The sequence below is a fragment of the Mauremys reevesii genome, linkage group 2 (genome assembly GCF_016161935.1).
Source record: "Mauremys reevesii isolate NIE-2019 linkage group 2, ASM1616193v1, whole genome shotgun sequence".
Classification (NCBI taxonomy): Eukaryota; Metazoa; Chordata; order Testudines; family Geoemydidae; genus Mauremys; species Mauremys reevesii.
The window spans coordinates 227,336,235-227,359,213 of NC_052624.1; the positions used below are offsets into that span (position 1 = coordinate 227,336,235).

The window sequence follows — 22,979 nt, forward strand, 5'->3', positions numbered from 1 at the left end:
CATCCCTGCATTCATCACGGGGCGCCATGGCATCTGTCTGCTGTTTCTTGCATTACTGTGCAATCGCAGCATCTGTGGCAAATGGAGTCTTGATGAGAGTCTGCTGATTGAGGACTTGAGAACACAGCTGCCAGTCGCAGCAGCTTTTTCAGTCTCCAAAGTGACAGTGTCGAGGTCAGATGATGATATCAATATGATTTTGCTGCCGCGGTTGTTGCCGCGTGCTTCAACGGCGTTCACGGCATTCAGTGGGAATGCATCACTGCCGCTGAACGCTCGCTGAGCAAGCAGATCACATCTGGGTGGAAGCATGGAATGACGGGATGTGGGAGCAGTGTGGCTGTGAGACGAGTCGATTTCCAGCAGACGCTATGGAGCTCGGTGCTGAGCTCTGTGACACTCTGCGCAAGGACACAAGCAACAAGGACGAAGCAGCAAGGCTGCTGAACTCTGTGAAAGTGGGGAACTGGTGTGTGGGAAGATGGCTACCCAAGATGTCGGTCGGGAACCAGTGGAGTGTGGGAAAGAAGTTTGTTGTAATCGGGCGTTTTGACTGGTTTGCAAGGCAATCATCGATCCTGCTAAGAGTGAGCAGACTGTGTGGGGGGGTGGAGGGGACATGTGGATGGCTTTATTCAAAATGGGTTTGCACACTGATGGGCAGGGGGCTATGTTCCTATTATTTTCCTATTCTGCCCCCATCCTGGCATCCCAGGATGGGTACCGCGGTATTTGGCGTGGACTTTATGCTTGTGGCGCACCGCGGGTGGATGGGATTGACATTGGGGCAGGACTGGCCTGTTCAGAATGATGGCCTCGGAAGTCGGAACAGGACAGTGGCGAAAGATGCAGGCAGGGGACAGTGGCAAGTTCAAGAAGATGCAGGCAGGGGATGACCCCCGCCCAGACCCTCCTTGCCCGCATGCCGCCCAAGCCTACTGGAATGGCTCATGAACAGAATACAGAGGCTGAGCCCGTTCAGGAGGAGTTACAGGCGGTGCAGAGAGAATGGGGGGTGCTGGTGCAAGGCTGGCGAAAAAGGCTAGCTGAAAGGCTCGCTAGTTTACCGGGGGGGATTGCATTTGGGATCCCAGCGTGAAGCGGTGGCCATAAGCGCACCCTGTGCGGTCATAGGATTTTCTGGAAGGTGAATGGAGGTGAGAGGAGGGCAGCCAGAGGCTGAAGATGCACAGCCAGGGAGCAAGGCACAGCCAGAGAGCAGGCTCCAGCAGAGCAGGGCAGGGAGGCGCCAAGGATGAGGGGCCTATTTGAGGGAAGAATTTGCTGAAAAAGAACAGTAATTTTGTAATAACTGTTGCTGGAGTCTGCTTGCATTCTTATTCTATTATCCTATTATAATTGTTATTCCATTTTAATACTCTTTTATCTGATGCTCTTTCTTTTCTTGTCTAAAAAGCTATAATAAAGACTGTTTTCAATTTTATGAACTGTTTTATTGAAAAAAACAGACAGAAGACAACACATTGACACACAGACAGACACACAGACACAAGAGGAACAGGGTGTGGACAACTGCTGTGTACAGTCTGAGTTTATGTAATGCATTATTTGATGTGTGTGGGGGTTGATGTTTAGGGTGCAGGTACTGCTGGGTGGTGATGGGGGGGGTGTGGTGGAGGGTGGTGGTGGTGGTGGGTGGGGGTGGGCAGCTGGGGGTGGCTTGGTGGTGGTAAGGTGTTGGATGCTGGCTGGTGGTGGTTGAGCTGGGATGGGGGGGGAAGGGGGCAAGGAGCACGGGGTGGGGGGGGGCAGTGGGCAGACGGGCGGTGCGTGGCTTGCATGGATGCTCTAGCTGCCTGGGCGCTCTTTCTCTATAGACAGCCTGAGCTCGCTCATCCTGCTTGCTTCCTCTTTTGCTCTCTCTTTTCCTTTCCTTCTTCTTCTTCTTTCTTTCCTCTCTTTCTCTTCTCTTCTTGCTGCAGAGTTTTGTCTTTTTTTTTTCTTTCTTCTTTTTTTTTTCTTTCTTTTTTTTTTTTTTTCTGTTCAGTCCAGCTGTTGAAACACAAATGACAACAGTTAACACAACACACACCACAATCCACACACAACACAGGCAGCACAGCATTACACTGACTATCTCCAGACATTAAGTTCTCACACTGAGGGAGTTCCTCACTCTGCAAAACACAACCCAAAGGAAAAATCCACAAAAGAAAATACAACAAGTGAGTGAGGAGGGGAGAGGAGTGGGAGGAGGAGAGGGAGAGAGGGGAGGTGGGGATGGATTGGAGTGTGTGGGGTTCTAGGGGGTGTGAGTGAAGATGCAGATCTCTCCTATTTCTTCACTAATCAGTCTCCAAACATTTTTCACACTTTTTAGGGGAGGAACATGGGGCTTCTTTAGAGCAGCGGGAATGCTTCCGGCAGCGAGCAATGTGGATTCGCCCCCGACCCCCGTGGTCCCTGTGCCTGATGCTGGGTGGTCCCTGGCCCCCGCCTGGCGCGGACGCCACGGGACCTGGGGACTGGGACACAGGCGCATGGTTATAAACCTGCAACGCCTCACTCACGCTGCTGAGATAAACTGGATGAAGAAGATGCTGAGATATAGAGCATCAACGGCTATTCCACATCTGACGCACCCCCCAGACCTATTCATGCATGCATCCATCTCCCCTTCCCATCCCAAAAAAAAACACGCTTACGGTACACATCCTCGCATAACCCCTTCTGCCCCCTACCTTGCTCTGCTGCTTGCCTGCTCCTGCTGGCTGCTGCCTGGCTTGGCTACTTCCTCCAGGCTTGAGAAGAGCCTGCTGCTGCATGCCCAGCTCTCCCCCGCGGTTTCTTCCCTTCCCCATTTCCTCCTCCTCCCGCTCCTCCCTCCTCCCTCCCTCCTCCTCTCCTCCTCCTCCCCTGTCAGTGGCCTCAGGGTCACCCCCCTGGGCATGTTGTGGGTCACCCCACCATGTTGTCCTGTCCCACTCCAAACGGCAGGTCGTGGGGTCTCGGGGCTTTGGCATTCCTCGATTCCTCTATAGGGCACACGCAGCTCTTTTAACTTTCTTTTGTTGCTCCCTGCCATCTGCAGCATCCCCCCTATCCCTGCCTATCTTGATATAGATATGCTATCAAAGATATCCGTAGCCGGCGCCCGGCTGCCTGGAACAGACGCCTCACCCCAAACACCCATGAGGTCCTGCACCACCTGTGGGGCATGCTTGGCTCGCTGCATGGGAGGTATGTGAGGCTTGTAACTGATTGTAACTATTAACTGATAACTGCACTGCACACCACAGCACAGGAACAGACAGGATATTTTTTTAATTTAATTTCACAAAGGGCGGGGGAGGGGCAAGCAGAGCAGAAGAGTGCAGTGTGCACTGGAGAAACAGGAATAGCTCCTTATTCCCTCTCTGGAGAGGAGATTCCTGGTAGTGAGTGTCCACACTTGCTTGCTGAGCACAGCGGTCACCAGCAGCGCTGGCTACCCTACCCAACCATGGGATCAGTTCAGCAGCCAAACCAGGAGTTGCAGCGCAGCGCTGCCCTGCAAGTGTGTGTGGTGGGGGTTGTTGCAGCGGCTGAAAGCTCCCACCAGCGCTGCAACTTGTAAGTGTAGCCAAGCCCCTTGACATCAGCACCCTCCTCCCCTGCCCCTGCTCTGCACTGGCAGCAGGAGGGTCCCGGGAGCAGCTGTATAACAGAGCAACGTGGGGAGAGGGGCACCTGACCACATGCTGCCAACTGTGCTCGCTCTCCTAGTCAGCTGGGCAGCACTTAATGCTCTCCTGTGCTGCCGCTCAAGCGCACAGCTTACAGGGAACACAGGTGCACACGCTGATGACTGGAGAAAGGCATGATTAATGGGTGGAATAAGGGAAGACAGACATGTGAATTCAGAATTGTTAAGTATCAGAGGGGTAGCCGCATCCGAAGAAGTGGGTATTCACCCACAAAAGCTCATGCTGCAAAACGTCTGTTAGTCTATAAGGTGCCACAGGATTCTTTTCAGAATTGTTAATTTTCAAGACACGTAACTCCTGTCTAGCCATGACAACATCAAATACGTATATCTTTTAGTAGGAATGTCGATTAATCGCAGTTAACTCAAAAAAATTAATCACAATTGCAGTTTTAAACGCACAGTTAAACAATATAATTGAAATTTATTAACTATTTTGGATGTTTTTCTACATTTTCAAATATATTGATTTTAATTACAACACAGAATACAAAGTGTACTGTGCTCACTTTATATTATTATTCTTGCTTACAAATATTTACACTGTAAAAATGATAAAAGAAAAAGAATTTTTCAATTCTTCTCATACAAGTACTGTAGTGCAATCTCTTTATCATGGAAGTGCAACTTTGGCCTGGGCTACACTAGCGGGGGGCGGGGGGGTTTCGAACTAAGATTCAGAACTTCATCTACGCTATTTGCGTAGCTGAAGTCAAAGTATCTTAGTTCGACTTACCTGGCCGTCCTCATGGTGGCGAGTCGACCACCGGGCTCCCCTGTCAACTCCACTTACTCCTCCTGCCAAGATGGAGTACAAGTGTTGATTCAGGGATCGATTTATCGCGTCTAGACGAGACGTGATAAATCGATCCCAGATACCTCCAACACTACCCACCGATCCGGCGGGTAGTATAGACGTACCCTTAGAAATATAGATTTTTATTGTGTTACATAATTCAAAAACAAAACAATGTAAAACTTCAGAGCCTACAAGTCCACTCAATCCTACTTCTTCAGCCAATTGCTCAGATAATCAAGTTTGTTTACATTTATGGGAGATAATGCTGCCCGTTTCTTATTTACAATGTCACCTGAAAGTGAGAACAGGCATTCACATGGAACTTTTGTACCTGGTATTGCACAGTATATACACATGCCAGATATGCTAAACATTCGTATGCCCCTTCATGCTTCAGCCACCATGCCAGAGGACATGCTTCCATGCTGATGACGCCTGTTGAAAAAAAATGAATTAAATTAAATTTGAGACAACTACTTGGGGGAGAACTGTGTGTATCCTGCTGTTTTACCCACATTCTGCCATATATTTCCTGTTATGGCAGTCTCGGATGATGACGCAGCACATATTCTTCGTTTAAAGAAAAATTTCACTGCAGATTTGATAAAACATAAAGAAGGTACCAATGTGAGATTTCTAAAGATAGCTGCAGCACTTAACCCAAGGTTTAAGAATCTGAAGTGCCTTCCAAAATCTGAGCGTGACGAGGCATGGAGCATGCTTTCAGGAGTCTTAAAAGATCAACATTCCCATGTGGAAACTGCAGAACCCAAACCACCAAAAAAGAAATTCAACCTTCTGCTGTGGCATCTGACTCAGATGATGAAAATGAACATGCATCAGTCCGCACTGCTTCAGATCATTAACAAGCAGAACCCACCGTCAGCATGGACACATGTCCTACAGAATGGTGGCTGAAGCATGAAAGGACATATAAATCTTTAGCACATCTTGCATGTAAATATCTTGAGACACAGGCTACTACAATGCAATGCAAATGCCTGTTCTCACTTTCAGGTGACATTGCAAACAAGAAGTGGGCAGCATTATCTCCTGCAAACTAACCAAACTTGTTTGTCTGAGCAATTGGCTGAACAAGAAGTAGGACTAAGTGGACTTGTAGGATCTAAAGTTTGATATTGTTTTATTTTGGAATGCAGTTATTTTTGCTTAGAATTCTACATTTTTAAGTTCAACTTTCATGGTAAAGAGACTGCATTACAGTACCTGTATTAGGTGAATTAAAAAATACTATTTATTTTGTTTTTTACAGTGCAAATATTTGTAATAAATAAATATAGTGTGCACTTTGTATTGTGTTGTAATTAAAATCACTATATTTGAAAATGTAGAAGACATCCAAAAATATTTAAATAAATGGTATTCTATTATTGTTTAACAGCACAATTAATCATGATTAATTTTTTTTAATTGCTTGACAGCCCTAATTTTTAGCACAAACTGTTTTGTTTGAAGTGGGATAAAAACAAAATTGGTAAGCATATTGCAGTATAGCAGGGTGGTTACTCCACTCCTGCCCTGAAGGGCTTAAAACAGCCCCGTGGAGGGCTGTGGCTGGGAGAAAGCAGCTACTAGGCTGACTGGGGAAGCAACTGCAGCTGGGCCATGCCCCAATCAGGCCACAGCTGGCCTGTATAAAAAGGCTGTGAAGCCAGAAGCCCAGAAGGAGTCTCTCTCCCCCTCCCCCACCCCAGGCTGGGAGAGAGCAGGGCCTGGCTGCCTGCAGAAAGGGTACTGGGAGTGAAGCAGGGCTGGGGAGAGGCAGGGGAGCTCCAGGCTGGCAACTCCCCAGGCTACAGGGCCTGGTCCAAGACCCATAGAGGTACTGGGAGGCAGAGGAAGGCAGCAGGTCTGAACTCCCTTGCCTATGATAAGTGGCTTTTACACTGCAGTCTGCCCCAGGGAGCGGGGGCTTGGTGATGACTGGCAGTAGCCCAGACTGAGGCAAGGTGGGGATTAGAGGGTTGGGGGTTTCCCAGAGAGGGAAGACTCAGAGACTGGTGGGGATATTGCCAGGGGGCAGCCCCCAGGTAAAGGGGCACCAGGTCCAGGAGGGACATGGGGGCCAGCAGCAGTGGGACACGGGCCAGCAGAGGGCACAAAAGCTAATTTCCTGAGATGACCAGCAGGAGGTGCTGCAGGAGGTGAGTCCTGCACCTTTACATGCACACACAAGATAATTGTAGTTTATTACTAGTTAACACTGAATTCTGTGTTCTTGCTTTTTACTTATTTAACTGTAAACTAAAGGTTAATCTCTTTGGTATTTGAAGAATAAATATGCTTAAGTAAGTCACCTAGTATATGATAGGTTTCATTTCATAGAAATATCATGTATTTCAGTTATTCATTCAGATTTACAACAACCCAGTGCTTCAGTTTGATTTGAGAAATAAACAAGGATCCAGAGCATTAGCAGATTAACTGTGCTCTGGTCATTAAAATCTGAGTTTCTGCATTTTTAAATAAAACACTTAAGACTGTCCAGAAAGACTTCTCAAGACCAAGATGACCTGAATTCATCCTGAGACCTTTATTTTTTTGCAACATATCACTATAGGTATTATGGAGATCCAGGCCAATAAGGTGTTCAAGTATGATGGGGAGATTAGAGTTCTCTTTACTCCCATCCTTTCAGATTGTTGAATGCAATGCAGTGCCCAAGAAAGCTACTTCAACTAATAAATCTAGGAGTACTGTAGAAGTAATATTCAGTAAGGTAAACATCTTCCCTGAAAGATTTGTCTCAGGTTTTTATGGTGGCAAGAGAGGACTCTTCCCCCTCAAACCCAGCCCCCCCTCCACCCCAGGATAATTTGTGAAGTATCTGTATAACTTATTAGTTGTGGTTGATGCTGTGAAGTAACCATGAAATTGCTGCATCATGGAAAACCCTTGTATGTGTGAGCTATGGAAGGGCATAGGACGTTTGCTTTCTTGATAACAGATTAGAGCACAAACATACAGATAAGTATAAAAGAACAATGATGTTGGAATCTGTGCTATACTTGTGTATTATATTCTTGACTCCTGGGGGAATAAGTAAAATTTCTGCAAAATTTTACATGCCAAAATAACTATATAATCAAGCCAGTTTCCATTATTTTGGTAATTTCAAAATACTGTCAGCAAGTATGTCTAACAATACAGACAAAAGATTCAGGAGTTTTTTTTTTTTGACAAACAGATTCCTTACTAGGCATATTAAAACAGAGCTCTGAGTAATACATTACAGAAACGTATTTCCCACACTCCTCAAAAGCAGTGCAAAAGCTTGCGGGGAGTCAGGGATAATGGAGGAGTTGAGGGAGAAGGAAGTAAATTGCTTGGTAGGAGTCTAAGTGAACCTGGAGGGTTGTTGGGTATAGGTAGGAGAAGTATAGAAAAGGGGGTTTTGGAGGGGGATAGTTGGGGAGGGGGAGCCTCCCCCTGCAGACCCTGCTAACACCTAGCCTCTCCCAGTCAGGCATATCTGTCCCATCCCCATGTGTCGCTGCCCCCCCCTCAGCCACCCCCCTTTGGCCCTACCCCCCCTCCCCATGTCACTGCCCTCCCATTCACACCATCCACTTGTGGCCCTGCACCCACACCTCAGCCACCCTCCTCCCCCATGTGTCCTTGCACCCACACTCCCATTCAGCCCCTGGCTCAATACTGTCACCCCACTAGCTCCTGGGTCCCTGTCCCAATCTGCCATTCTCCCCGCCCCGCCACTAGCCTTTCTGAACCCCATTCTATGTGATCTCCCAGCAGCCCCACATACTCCACACTATCAATCCCCCCCATATCCCACGTGGCTGCACTTGGATTCATGGGCAGGGTGCTGTGAGGAATGCAGTAGCTGCCCCCTCCCTATCTCTGGCTGGCTGCTCTGGCCCATGAGCTGATTGAAAGGTGTAATTGCAGCACCTCTCCAGCAGAATCCATTTTCTGTTGTGGGGGTGAGATTCTTCAGGGCACATGAATTCTGCATATGTGAATTCCCTCCAGGAGTAGTTCACAGCTGTCACTTGCCTCCTGAAAGAGTAACTGTAACCCAGAAGATCTCATCTGGGGTGAGATTCTAGGAGAGGGTGTGTTTAGATTACTGAGGTATCCTGGGGGATTCAGCACTGGTCCTGGGTGCCTAAATTTGGTGAGTTGAGGGACTCAGTTTCTGTGAAGGGTTAGCAGACAGTCAGTGCTCTAAGAAGCATGCCAGAGAGGTCAAGGGAGGAAACAGAGTTCCAATATTGAAGACTCAGGGAAGCTTAAACACCTGTCAATCCAGATGCTTCAGCTCCCCTCACAGCAGTCTGAGTGGTCACAATGGAGTGCTTGACTAGGATTCTTAACACCCAAACTGCTGACTTATTTTTGCTAAAAAAATTAAAATTCACTGAGACCAGATCTGGAAAATTTCAGTCTGAAAGGTGAGTTTGAAATATGTCCAGTAACTGAAAGAGCACCATCTGAAATAAAAATGCTTAGGTTCTTTACCCTCAAGTAAGTGTGGTTCTTTGAGATGGTGCAATTATAGGTAAACAGGCACCCCATGCATGTGAGACTGGAGGGTTTTTGTTTATTTCGATAAACACATGTCCATCATGGCTATGCACGTGCCCTGTGCCTCTTCATGTTCCAATACAAGGGTATAAATGATGGGTTGTTTGCAACAGTTCAAAGCCAGGCTGGCTGAGACTTCAGAAAGCAGGGATGGAGGGTAGGTTGTGGGATCCACACCAACTACAACATCTTGAAGAAACAGTTACTGTAGAGTAACTGTTTGTCTTCAAATGTGCATCAGTATGGGTCCCACTCTACGGGACTGGCAAACAGTATTCTCCCTGACTGGATGGTGGGAGTGAAGAGTTTCAGCTGTATCAGTCAAAAAAAATTGCAATACTGCTTTTCCCGACACTGACATATGACCTGCCTGCCATTATGTCAAGGACATATGTTTGACAAATGTCAGTGGCTTGCTCCAAATTGCAGATCTCAGGATTGTAATGTTCCTGAAGCAGGTAGAAGATGCTGCCTGCACGCTGGTAGAGCATGCCTTGATGTTTGGAGGAAGCAGTTCACCAGTGATAAGTGAAAATGCACCATGTTATTCACTTGGAGATTCTCTGTAAAAGCCAAGATAGCTTGGCTTTTAGATGAGCCAGAAAATGGCCACAAAGAAGCAAGGGGACAGGTGGAAAGGCCTGGCCTTAGTAAGGTATTTGGACATGCCTAGAGCTTTGTTCTAAGTACAGTTTTTGCTCTTCTGGCATAGTGCATGACTTCGAGAAGACTGGCAAAAATGATTAATTAAAATACAAGTCCAAGACCATCTTCAGGCAGAACTTGGGATGTAGTCTCAACTCCATCTTATCCCTTAGGTAGGACATGTAAGGCAGTCTTGGCACACGCTGATTCTCTATGCTGACATGATGGCAACCAGGAAGACTATCTTCATGACAAAAGGGGTCTAATGATCACTCCAACAGTGATTCAAAGGGAGTGATCCCACCTGTGAGAGTCAGACCCCTAACCAAAAGATACCTATGAAGGAGGTTTTTTGAGGAATTTTCCATATCATCAGATGAGAGAAAAAGTATGACTGTACTGAGCATTACATGGCAATATTGCTGCCCAGGTCAACCTTGAGACTGTGTTAAATGCCAGTCCTAGTACCTGATTCAGGAGCAACATACAGTCAAGGATCCTTGCTATTGGGGCTACTACTGGGTCCATATTGCTTTGGGCTCCCCATATGAAAAATCTCTTCCATTTCAGGGAGTAAGTCATCCTGATGGAAGGTTTTCTGCTGTGTAGAACTTCCTGAACCCGTAAGGAGCAATCCATCAGTAATGCTCAACCAGCCAACATCCAGGCCTTCAGGTGTGATGACTGCAGAGTCTAACTGCAGTATCTGACCATAGTTCTGAGATATTATGTCCAGGCAGATTGGGATGTGTACAGGAGGCTGCTTGGACGTCTGCAATAGATCCAAGCCAAAAGTGTCTCAGCCATGAAGGGGCTACCAGGATGACCATAGCCTTGTCCTGTCTGATTTTTGATATCCCAAGGATCAAAAGAACTGGTGGGAAGGCATACAGAAGTCCTTAAGACCACCTAGATTTTTTTTTTGTGAGAGAGAGCCCAGATTCATGCCCCCTGTGAAGCAGATATTTGGGCATTTTGTGTTGTGCTTTGGAGTGAACATGTCTGTCACCATGCCTTCATGGGTCACAATGGAGAATACCAAATTCAGGACAAACTGCTGAGAAATAGGGCAGACACTCCAAAATTGGTGGTTATTCTCCCATAAGCTATACCAAACCAGCAACAAAATTAAACTTCTGTTTCACCACACTGGTTAACAAGAAGTCAGAAAAGCAGTTTCCTTAGGTATTCGAGTCCTTGTATCACCACCAAAAACACTAGACTTACAGATGTTTGGTTCTTTAAAAACCAAATCAAAGTGTTCTTCGGATCCCAAAGGACCAGCCACGCATCCAGGTCAATGTATAACTCTGATCTTACCCAATAATCACGCTGTTGCCAGTCCTTTAGTATCTAAATCTAAAAGGTTTATTTATAACAAGAAAGAAAGGCAAGAGCTAAAATTGGTTAAAGAAATCAAATACATACAACAATTGCAAAGTTCTTGGTTCAGGCTTGTAGCAGTGATGGAATAAACTGCTGGCTTAAGTCAAGTCTCTGGTTGTTTCTAGGTCTTCATTCCCTTTGTTAAAATGCTCCCTATGGTACAAGTTCATAGTCCAGAAGTTTGAGCAGGAAATAGGCAAAACTGAGATGTTTCCAGGGCCTTTTATAGCTTCTGCCATGTGGAGGGAAATCCATTGTTTCCAAAGCCCTCAGCACAGCTAGTGGAAAGTTACAGGGAACAAGATGGTGTTTGGAGTCACATGGGCAAGTCACATGTCCATGCATGATTTTGCTTAGTCATAGCAGAGGCCATTACCTATATTTCAGATGGAATATTCACAGGAAAGTCCAGTGTAGATGAGTGTCTTCCATTGTGAGCTAAGTGTTCTTTTGACGGGCCACTTAACTTGAATAGTTCCTTCAAAGTGTGCAGGCTAAATATCTTGAGGCCATTACCACTAGCAGCTTACCTGAAAGGAGGTTGTGTAAAAATCCTCCTAATGGGCCAGAGGGGGGTGTGTGTGTGTGTGTGTGTCTCTCAGGAGTTGGTGGTGGCTCAGCAGAGCAATGCTTCTGTGGAGCAAGAAAGGTGAACTGTTGCTTAAAAAAGCTCCTAAGGAGAAGCCTCATGGCAGTTTTTGCAAGCAATTTGCTGTACCTGAAGGGTGTGGAAGTAAATTAATTGAGGTAGATCAGGATGATTCAGTCCATGGAAGGCTACTGTTTATTTTTAGGAGGAGAGATTTATTTCAGTTTCTAACAGCCAAAATTTTTCTGTTGAAAAAGGATCTACTAACTCAGCTTTAGAAAGACCCAGTATGGATAGCTTTAAGAGGGTTTTAGATGGAATGAAAATTGTTAGGGAATTTGAACAGCCCTCTAAGCTTGACCAGCTTGCTGGGGAGACAATGTTGTTGGAACATAAAGAACCTGTATGGAGACATTTAAGTGAACAGTCTGTGTCTCAGGTTAAGGGGGGGGACTCGGTAGCCAGAGGTGAAAGTAAGCCGGTATGGTGCAGTACAGCGTACCAGCAAGAGCCAGTACACCATGCCAGACCACACCAGCTTCCGCGGCGGGGATTTAAAGGGCTCTGGGCTGCCCGCAGCCACGGGAAGCCCAGAGCCCTTTAAATCCTGCCCACGGCTCCGGTGGCTGGGCTGGGGCCGGGATTTAAAGGGCTCAGGGCTCCCCGCAGGGGCAGGAGCTCCGGGCTCTTTTAATCTCGGCTCCAGCTCGGCAAAGCTCAGGGGTCCCCGTGGTGGCCGGAGCCCTGGGCCCTATAATTTGCCCCTGAGCCCCGCGGGGCTCCCAGACACCACTGCAGCTGGGAGCCCCTGGTTGATTTAAAGGCCCTGGGGCTCCCAGCCACAGCCGGTGCCCCAGGGCCTTTAAATCTTAAGAGGCCCTGCCTCTTCTGCTTGAGGCCACGCCTCTTCCAGATGAGGTCACGCCTCCCTCAGGACTCCAGCAATACCAGTAAGTCCTGTAAGTTACTTTCACCCTGTGGGTAGCAAAATCTGCAGAGCAGGACAGTTGTGCAATTAATCTCTTGAGAATATAGGAGATGGCAGGCAAACTTTCATCTCTAGACACTTCGGATATGTCTTGTAGTCTTAGTGGACCTGACATCTGATTCCATCTGGAAGCAGAGGCTGGTAATGGAAGGAAAAAAGAACCTTGAGTCTAACATGCTAGTGAAAATGAATGGTATCTCTTTAAGACCGAGTCCAGCCTTGGAGTCGGTAACGGTTACGAATCTGAAAACTGATAAACAAGCTAGTGTCTGTGCTGATGCAAATTACCTGATAGGAGAGAGAAACACTTGCCTGTAGCTGTTTAGCAGGGAGGACACACTTAATCAGACAATGGATTCTGTTAAGCAAGACTCAGAATTTGACCCCACAGGACAGGAAGGAAAGGAAAAATTTTATCCTGTAAATGGAAGCCACGAGTTAACCCTAAATGCCAAAACCCCAAATGGTATTGAGCCAAAGGCCTGACAAAAAATTGTAAAAGGTACACTAATATTAATATCAAATCTATTACAAATGTTAACTCTTGTGACTAGTTTGTTGCTGATACCAAAAACTGTAAAAATGTACAAGATCTTTTGGATAAAAACCCTTGAACATGTTGGGAGTGATACATAACTTATTATGTGCTAAAAGCCTTTATGGTTTTACTGTTTCATTACATAACACTTCATGTTAAAAGGCCTTGTGATACTGATATTTTGCAGTTAGTACCTGTAACTAGTCTTGAAACTGTACACAGGAGAAAAGACATTAGGTGTGTAATGTGCTGTGTGGAAGGGGAAACTGAGGCACAGCCTCATGGCTTTAGTGGCTAAATGCTCAGAGATCTATACTCTAGAACAGGGGTTCTCAACCTTTTTCTTTCCAAGGCACCCCCACCCGCAACATAGTATAAAAACTTCACGGCCCACCTGTGCCACAACTGGTTTTCTACTATAAAAGCCAGAGCTGCCATTAAGGAGTAGCAAGCAGGGCAATTGCCTGAGGCCCCGTGCCACAGGGGCCCCCACGAAGCTAAGTTCGGCTTCAGCCTCGGGTGACGGATTCTCTGTCTTTAAACCACAAGTTGAGGACTTCAGTAGCTCAAACATAGGTCAGGGGTTTGTTACAGGAGTGGGTGGGTGAGATTCTGTGGCCTGCATTGTGCAGGAGGTCAGACTAAAAGATCAGAATGGTCCCTTCTGACCTTAAAGTCTAATGGGTCTACGGGCTCAGGGACCTGGACTTCAGCTCCATGTGGTGGGGCCCCAGCTTTCTGCCCTGGGCCCCAGCGAGTCTAACACTAGCACTGCTTGACAGCCCCCTTCTGCTTTAGGTTGTTATCCAGCAGAACCCATCATCAGCATGGATGCATGTCCTCTGGAATGGTGGTTGAAGCATCAAGGGACATATGAATTTTTAGCGCATTTGGCATGTAAATATTTTGCAACGCCTGTTACAACAGTGCCATGTAAACACCTGTTCTAACTTTCAGGTGACATCATAAACAAGAAGCAGGCAGCATTATCTTCTGCAAATGTAAACAAACTTGTTTGTCTGAGCGACTAGCTGAACAAGTAGGAGGACTGGACTTGCAGGCTCTAAAGTTTTACATTGTTTCTGAATGCAGGAGTTTTTTGGTACGTAATTCTACATTTAAGTTCAACTTTCATCATAAAGAGATTGCACTACAGAAGAACTGAAAAATACTATATCTTGTTTTTATAGTGCAAATATTTGTAATAAATATAAAGTGAGCACTGTACACTTTGTATTCTGTGTTGTAATTTAAATCAATATATTTGAAAATGTAGAAAACATCCAAAAATATTTAAATGGTATTCTATTATTGTTTAGCAGCATGATTAATCACGATTAACTAAAACTAAAGAGAATTTTAGGCACACTGCCTTCACACTGGTCGGTGACCAACCCTCTGGCCATAATCTAAGGGGAGAGGAGTGATGTTACACCCCACGTTCTTCATAGAAATATGATATAAATATGGCGTAACTAATGTTTTATGCACGGAGGGCCACGTGAGGTATCATTGAAAAGGTTATGATCTACTAAATGTTATCCAATTTGTATGCATGTATTTCTGTATCTGAAGTAAGGAATATTGACTACGTAATAATTACAACTGTGTGTACACTTGGGGGAACGCCCACCAGAAAGTAGGCAATCAGCCTGAGCGAGCCATTTAAGGAGGACAATAGAACTTTGAAGATACGAATCTCCCACCTTCCTGAGGAGCTTCCTGGGATGTTGCTTTGACACTGTAGGGTCATCTGATGTCACCTGGTACGGGGTACCACCTTGAACACTGCTGGTATTTTTCCACTGGAAACAAAGGATTCCCATCTTATGTAGATCCTACTTAAGGCTGGGAAGTAAGTCAATCAGGGTTCTTCTCCATTGCCTCCCTGCCCAAGAAGGAAGGCTGCTGAAAGCACCTGAAGAGACAAAGGAACTAAGTTGGGGAAAGGCAAGGCTGAGTCTAGGCTGAGACAGGGGTCTAGTCTGTAAAGAGAAATAACTGGAACTCTAAGCTACAGAAACTCTGCAACCTGCCAAAGAACATAATTTAGGGTGAGAAATTACATTTTGTAACCTATTTCTTTAGTGAATTAAGCTTAGGCCTGGTCTACACTGAGGGGAGACAGGGAAATCAAAGTTATGCAAAAAGCTGTTCATATCTCCCTCCACATTGAGGGAGGGAGCAATTTTTGAGTGTGCACTGTACAGATCTCTATACAGCGCAAGAAATTATTATTTTGGGGCTTACACTCTAGATGGTGTGTGCGCCAGAGTGCCGGCCATTCCGCTAGCTGAATCCCCCTACACAGAGCTGATTTCAGTCTGTGTCTATAGCTGGGTGTGGCTTTGCCTGGGTGTGTGCTGGAAAGGGGCTTGACAGCCTGGCACAGCAACCCAGTGCAAGGGAAACCCAGGCTGGTAGGACTGGCGGGCTCAGTGGGAGCCCAGCACATCCAGTAGCACCCCAATAGAGGGGTCCAACCTGTCACAATGTCTATTACAGGAGTCCCTCATTGAAAGAGTATTGGCTCTAGGATGGACTTCTACAGTGACTACTTATAGCATCTGTGATAAGCACCATAGTTAGAGTGTGGAGAATAGAACCTTTTTTGCATGTTCACTGGGTCCAGCCAGCAAGAGAGCTCTTGCAAGACTTGAGGCACAACTATGACCCTTTTGTTCATGTGGTATATGGACAGAGTATATGGACCTCAGCCATAGCTGTAAGGGCCAAAGATTGAGTCTCGCAAGTGGCAGCATGTACATATGTGCCAACATTTGGCCTAAGTCCCAGACACGTACACATTGTTGCATTCAATTTTAGGTCATTTGCCATTGACTGAATATCTGCATCTGTCCTCAGCAGATGTACTCTATCAAGTCTTGATTGGCCAGAGACTATAGGAGCTATGATCATCTGAGATAGTATGAGAGAAGATTTCTCACAGATCATAAAGGAGCCCAGGTTGAGGGGAAAGGACATACACCTCTACCTCGATATAACGCGACCCGACATAACACAAATTTGGATATAACGTGGTAAAACAGTGCTCCGGGGGGCCTGTGCACTCCAGTGAATCAAAGCAAGTTCAATATAACGCGGTTTCACCTGTAACACGGTAAGATTTTTTGGCTCCCAAGGACAGCGTTATATCGAGGTAGAGGTGTATTCTAAGGCTGCTGTAGTCTCCTATTGGAGCCTCTCTGATCAGCCAGTTGTCCTGGTACAGACATGGATTCCCTGCCACCTTAAATATGCTATCATTAATTCAAAATGATCTGGACACACTGGAGAAATGTTTTGAATTGAATAGGATGAAATTCAATAAGACAAATGCATACTACTCCATTTAAGTAGTAACTATCAGTTGCACACACACAAAAAAGTAAATGACTGCTTAGGAAGGAGTACTGCAGAAAGGGATCTGGGGGTCATAGGGGATCACAAGCTAAAGATGAATCAGTGTAATATTGTTGCAAAAAAAATAAAGGAAACATTAGCAGGAGTTTTGTAAGCAAGACACGAAGTAATTCTTTCACTCTATTCCACATTGATTAGGCCTGAACTGGAGTCCTGTGTCTAGTTCCAGGCACCACATTTTAGGAAAGATGTTAACAAAGTGGAGAAAGTCCAGAAAAGAGCAAAAAGAGATTTAAAAAGTCTAGAAAACAACCTATGAGGAAAGATTGAACAAACCAATTTTTTTTTTTTTTTTTAAAGTCTGGAAAAGAGAAGACAGAGGAGACATAAGTTTTCAAGTACATACAAAGGTTGTTACAAGGAGGAGTGAGGAAAATGGTTCTCCTTAACCTCTGAGGATAGGACAAGAAGGGCTTAAGAATGGATTTAAATTGCAGCAAGGGCATTTAGGTTGGACAATAGGAAAAATTTCCTAACTGTCACGGTAGTTAACCACTAGAATATATTGCCTAGGAAGTTGGTGGAATCTCTGTCATTGGAGATTTTTAAGAGCAGGTTAAACAAACACCTGTCAGAGATGGTCTAGATAATACATAGCCCTGCTCTACACTACAGCGTTAGGTAGAATTTAGCTGTGTTAGGCCAATTTTATAATGAATGCGTATATGCAAGCAACCCAATTCCATCAACCTAAAGGGATCTAAAAGTAGACTTCTGTACTCCTCCCTGGCGAGGGATGTAACGATAAAATCTATCTTCTGGGTCGAATTTGGGGTAGTGTGGACACAAATCAACATTATTGGCCTCCGGGAGCTATCCCACAGTGCTCCAATGTGACTGCTCTGGACAGTGCTTTCAATTCCGATGCACTAGCCAAGTACACAGGAAAAGCCCTGGGAACTTTTGAATTTCTTTTCCTGTTTGGTCAGCGTGGTGAGCTGAGCAGCACAGGTGACCATGCAGTCTCCCCAGAATCACAAATGACCTCCAGCATGGAGCGAACAGGAGACACTGGATCGGATTGCTGTATGGGAGAAGAATCTGTGCAGGCAGAACTCCGATCAAAGAGAAGAAATGCTAATATATATGCCAAAAAAAAATCGCACAGGGCATGATGGACAGCAGCTACAAGAGGGACACACAGCAGTGCCAGGTGAAAGTCAAAAAGCTCACGCAAGCCTGCCTCCTTTTGTCTTTTTGGTAAACAGTTGCTCTGGGTCAGAGCCCCATACATGCCACTTCTATGATCAGCTGCATGGCATTCTAGGGGGGGGACCCTACCACCTGAAAGGGGGGAGTCTCATGCAACATGGAGGAGAATGCGCAGCAGGCAAGCAGTGAATCCATTCTCCCCAGCAGCCAGGACCTTTTCATCACCCTGGAGCCAATACCCTCCCCAGGCGGGATCCCCGACCCTGAAGGCGGAGAAGGCACCTCTGGGAGTGCACATTTGTAACTATAGTACTGGGTTTAAACGCAATAGTGTTTAATGTTTGATTTGCCCTGAAGACTTAAGATGCATTTGTGGCCAGTACAGCTACTGGAAAAATCTGTTAATGTGTCTGGGGATGGAGCAGGAATCCTCCAGAGACATCTCCATGAAGCTCTCCTGGAGGTACTCTGAAAGCCTTTGCAGAAGGTTTCTGGGGAGGGCTGCCTTATTTCGTCCTCCACGGTAGGACACTTTACCACATCAAGCCAGTAGCAAGTAATCTGGAACCATTGCAGCACAAAGGATGGCAGCGAATGGTCCTGGGTTTTGGTTGCATTCAAGCAACATTCGGTCTATACCTTTCTGCGTTAGCCTCAAGAGAGATCATTCATGGTCACCTAGTTGAAATAGGGGAATTTTTGTAAGAGAACAGTAAAACACCACCATTCATGCTGGGCTGTTTGTGCTTGACTAAAAGGGATCATCACGCAGAGGGCTGAAGGGAGGTGTATGCTGCACATCCACCCAAAAACCACAGCCCCTCCTTTTAAACAGCAAACCCAACTGGCATTGCTTGCTATGGGAAAGGAGGGTGCTGCAGTTTGAAAACATTCCCACATGTTATGAAGGGGTTATAAGCCAAACCCGCATACCCTTTGGCTTACCATGACTGCCTGGAAACTGAATTCTGTTGCACAGCTATGTGTGATGTATCACCATACTGGCAGGCACTCAATATAACAGGCAAAATGCGACCTTGTACCTAAAACACATGTGCTGTCTGCTGTGAATTCCTTGATTCACTGAGAAAGAACCTCCCTTTTGTTCTCAGAAATGTATCATCTTCAACTTTACTCTCCCTTTTTATCCTGCTGCAGGTGCAAATGTTTCTATCCTCCCCCTATCATCTCTGTCCCTGAGGTTATCGCAGATTAGAAGGGGGGGTGGGGAACGCACTCACAATGACACGTTTTCCGAGCTCATGCAGTCCTCCCGCACTGATAGGGCACAGCCAAATGTATGGTGGGATTCAGTGGCACAGTCCAGGAAAGCATTAAATGAGCATGATGAGAAGAGGCAGGATGCAATGCTAAGGCTAACGGGGGAGCAAACAAACAAACATGCTCAGGCATCTGGTGGAGCTGCAGGAAAGCCAACAAGAGCACAGAGCACCGCTGCATCCACTGTACAACCGCCTGCCCTCCTCCCCAAGTTCCATAGCCTCTTCACCCAGATGACTAAGAAGGCGGGGGAGGGGGCAGCCTGTTGAGCACCCAGCCACTCCAGAGGATGGCCCAAGCAACAGAAGGCAGTCAAACAGTTTTGATTTGTAGTGTGGCTACAATAAGCCATGTGGCCTTGTCCTTCCCTCCCCACCCGGGCTACCTTATCAGTTATCTCCTTTTTTTAAAAAGAAAGAACGAACGAACGCACGCATGGTTTCAAAACAATAGTGACTATTTCCTTTGCCAGCTGTGATAGAAGGGAGTGGGGGGAGGATAGTTAGCTTACAGGGAATTAAAAATCAACAAAGGGGGCGGGTTTGCATCAAGGAGAAACACACACACACACACCCCGTAGCCTGGCCAATCATGAAACTGGTTTTCAAAGCCTCTTGGATGTGCAGTACACCTACCTGTGCTCTTCTCAGGGGCGGCTCTAGACCCCAGCGCGCCAAGCAGGCGCGTGGGGCGGCCCTTTCCCGGGGGGGCGGCATTTGGCTCCGGTGGACCTGCCGCAGGCATGACTGCGGCGGGTCCCCTCTTCCCGCGGCTCCGGTTGAGCTCCCGCAGGCATGCCTGCGGCAGGTCCTCTCGTCCCGGGCTCCGGTGGACCTGCCGCAGGCTCAACCGGAGCCGCGGGAAGAGGGGACCCGCCGCGGGACCGGGGAAGGGCAGCGCAGCGCACCGCGCTGCTTGGGGCAGCCTACTTTCTAGAGCCGCCCCTGGCTCTTCTAATTGCCCTGGTGTCTGGCTGTTCAAAATTGGCAGCAGGCGATTTGCCTCAACCTCCCACCCTGCCATAAATATCTCCCCCTTACTCACAGATATTATGGAGCACACAGCAAGCAGTAATAACAATGGGAATATTGGTTGCGCTGAGGTCTAACCTAGTCAGCAAACAGCACCAGTGAGCTTTTAAATGTCCAAAGGCACATTCTACCACCATTCTGCACTTGCTCAGCCTATAGTTGAACTGCTCCTTACTGCTGTCTAGGGCTTCATGAGCCATGGGAGCAAAGGGTAGGCTGGGTCTCCAAGGATAACTATTGTCATTTCAACATCCCCAACAGTAATTTTCTGGTCTGGGAGGTAAGTCCCTTCTTGCAGCTGCTCAAATAGCCCAGAGTTCCTAAAGATGTGAGCGTCATGCACCTTTCCCGGCCATCCCACGTTGATGTCAGTGAAACGTACCTTGTGATCCACCAGTGCTTGCAGCACAATTGAGAAGTGTACCCCTTGTGGTTTATATACTGGTTGGCAAGGTGGTCCAGAGCCAAGATAGGGATATGCATTCCGTCTCTCACCCGACCAACAGTTAGGGAAACCCTCTGCAGCAAAGCCATCCACTATGATCTGCCCATTTCCCAGAGTCACTACCCTCAATAGCAGAACGTCAGTGATTGCATTGGCTACTTGAATCACAGCAGCCCTCACAGTAGATTTTCCCACTCCAAATTGATTCCCAACTGACAGGTACCAGTCAGGCGTTGCAAGCTTCCACAGGGCTATCTCCACTCACTTCTCAACCGTCAGGGCAGCTCTCATGTTGGTATTTGTGCGCTTCAAGGTGGGGCTAAGCAACTCACAGAGTTCCAGGAAAGTGGCCTTAAGCATGCGAAAGTTTCACAGCCACTGTGAATCATCCCATACCTGCAACACTATGCGGTCCCACCAGTCTGTGCTTGTTTGCCAGGCCCAGAATCGGCGTTCCACTGCATCAACAAGCCCCAGTGCCACCGTGATGTCCCAATTGCCACATCCCGTGCTTTCAGGAATGTCTGTATCCACATCCTCCTCACAATCGTCCTCGTGCTGCTGTCTCTTAGCCAGGTTTTGAACATACTGCAGTGTAATGAGCGAGGTGTTTACAATGCTCGCAACAGCAGTGGTGAGCTGAGCGGGCTCCATGCTTGCTGTGCTATGGCGTCTGCACAGGTAACCCAGGGGAAAGAAAAGTGCAAAATGATTGTCTGCAGTTGCTTTCACGGAGGGAGACTGATGACATGTACCCAAAACCGACCCGTGACAATCTTTTTGCCCCATCAAGCATTGTGAGCTTAACCCAGAATTCCAATGGGCAGCAGAGACTGCGAGAACTGTGGGACACACTCTGCCGAATTAATGCGCTTAGTGAGGACATACACAATCAATTGTATAAAACTGATTTCTAAAAAATCAACTTCTATAAAATAGGCCTAATTTTGTAGTGTAGACATACCCTTAGTCCTGCCCTGAGTGCAAGGGACAGGACTAGATGACCTCTCAAGGTCCCTTCCAATCCTATGGATACTACTAGGCATTTTATGAATATTCTGTGCTGTGGAGTATCCAAGGAACAGAATCCTGTACTGGTAATGGTTGGGCCCTACTGTAAATCTTCAGTACTTCCTGGGGGCCAGAATGATAGCAATGTGGAAATACACATCCTGCAAGTCAAGAGACACAAGCCACGAACCAGTTTTGGGCATGGAGAGATGGAATAATGGCACCAAGCCTTATCCTGAACCTGAGACAATGTATATATTTGCCAAGTCTCCTCAGGTATAGGACAGAACAAAGACCCCTTTTCTTCTTCAGAATGAGGAAATACCAGAGTAAAAGCCTCTTCCCCTGAATTCTGGTAGAACCTCCACTGTGGCTCCAAAGAAAAGCAAAAAGGTCACTTTTGTTTGCAATAGGCTCTCATGAGACAGGTCCCTGAAGGATGGGGAAGGGAAGTGGGTAGGGCATAAAGACTGGAACAGAACTGGTAGCCATAGGCGATAATCTCTAACACCCATATATCCAATGTCATGGCAGACCATGATCTGTGAAATGGGGTCAGGTGGCTTCTGAACGTAATGTTCATATGACTAGATCTGATGCGGTTCTTAACAGTCCTGTCAAATTTGTTGCGTTGGGTGCATTGCCAAAAAGGAGGAAGGTTGGTGCCCTCTGATGTATCTCAGTTTTTTCTTGGTGGCATTTGAGTTGCCTGTGATGGTAGGACAGCATCTATGGCCTCAACGGGGGTTGAGAACGGTACAGCTTGTGCTTCAGGGCTGGGGTGTAAATCCCTAGGGAGCACAGAGCGGCCTTTGAGCCTTAGTGCAGAGAGCTGCCTGTTTGCTTGCCCTTTGATGGCAAAGAGCTATTTAGCAAGTCCTCAATCATGGCCTTTATTATCTCAGGAAACCTAATGCTTGAAGCCATGATGCACTATGCATAGAACTTGCCATCTTGTCAGAGGCGTCCATTGCCACCTGTAAGGCCACCAGTTGATCTTCCTTAGTTATGTCTTTAAGTGCCTCCCTGACATGCAACAGCATCTTGAGGGCATCACCCTGTCCTAAGTCAAGAAGTCATACTTTGCACACAAGTCCCAGCATTTAGCCACAAGGAACGGTAGAGAGGACAGAGAAGGATTTTCCTTCCAGATGGATTGATCTATGTGGGGGTACTTCTCCTTGGGGGGTACTCTTAAGCGATTTCTCTTGTACCACTAACATGACTAAGGAGCCCAAGTTGAGGTGAATACAGAGGTACTCAAGCCCTATTGGAAGTGCTTGAAACCTTTTCTCCACCCAATTTGCAGTGGGCATTATGGTTGGCATCTGCCATAGCCTTAGCCAGGTCAAGCAATCCCACATTAATGGGAAGGGCACTCCTAGCTGGACCAGAGGCAGACAAGATAATCAGATACCT

At 46.7% G+C, this 22,979-nt stretch overlaps 1 protein-coding gene across 4 annotated transcripts in view; it reads right to left on the reverse strand.

Annotated features, from left to right (window-relative positions):
- The window catches only part of PDE7A (phosphodiesterase 7A), a 139,674-nt gene that overhangs the window by 96,658 nt on the left and 20,037 nt on the right, over positions 1-22,979 (reverse strand). Inside the window, exon 2 of one of the 4 annotated variants that reach the window (XM_039524993.1) lies at positions 14,924-15,135. The exons of the other annotated variants lie outside the window; for them this stretch is intronic. Within the exon in view, the coding sequence (XP_039380927.1) occupies positions 14,924-15,043 (120 nt within the window). The 5' untranslated portion in view covers positions 15,044-15,135. The remainder of the gene's footprint in view (positions 1-14,923; positions 15,136-22,979) is intronic. 4 annotated transcript variants of the gene reach the window in all.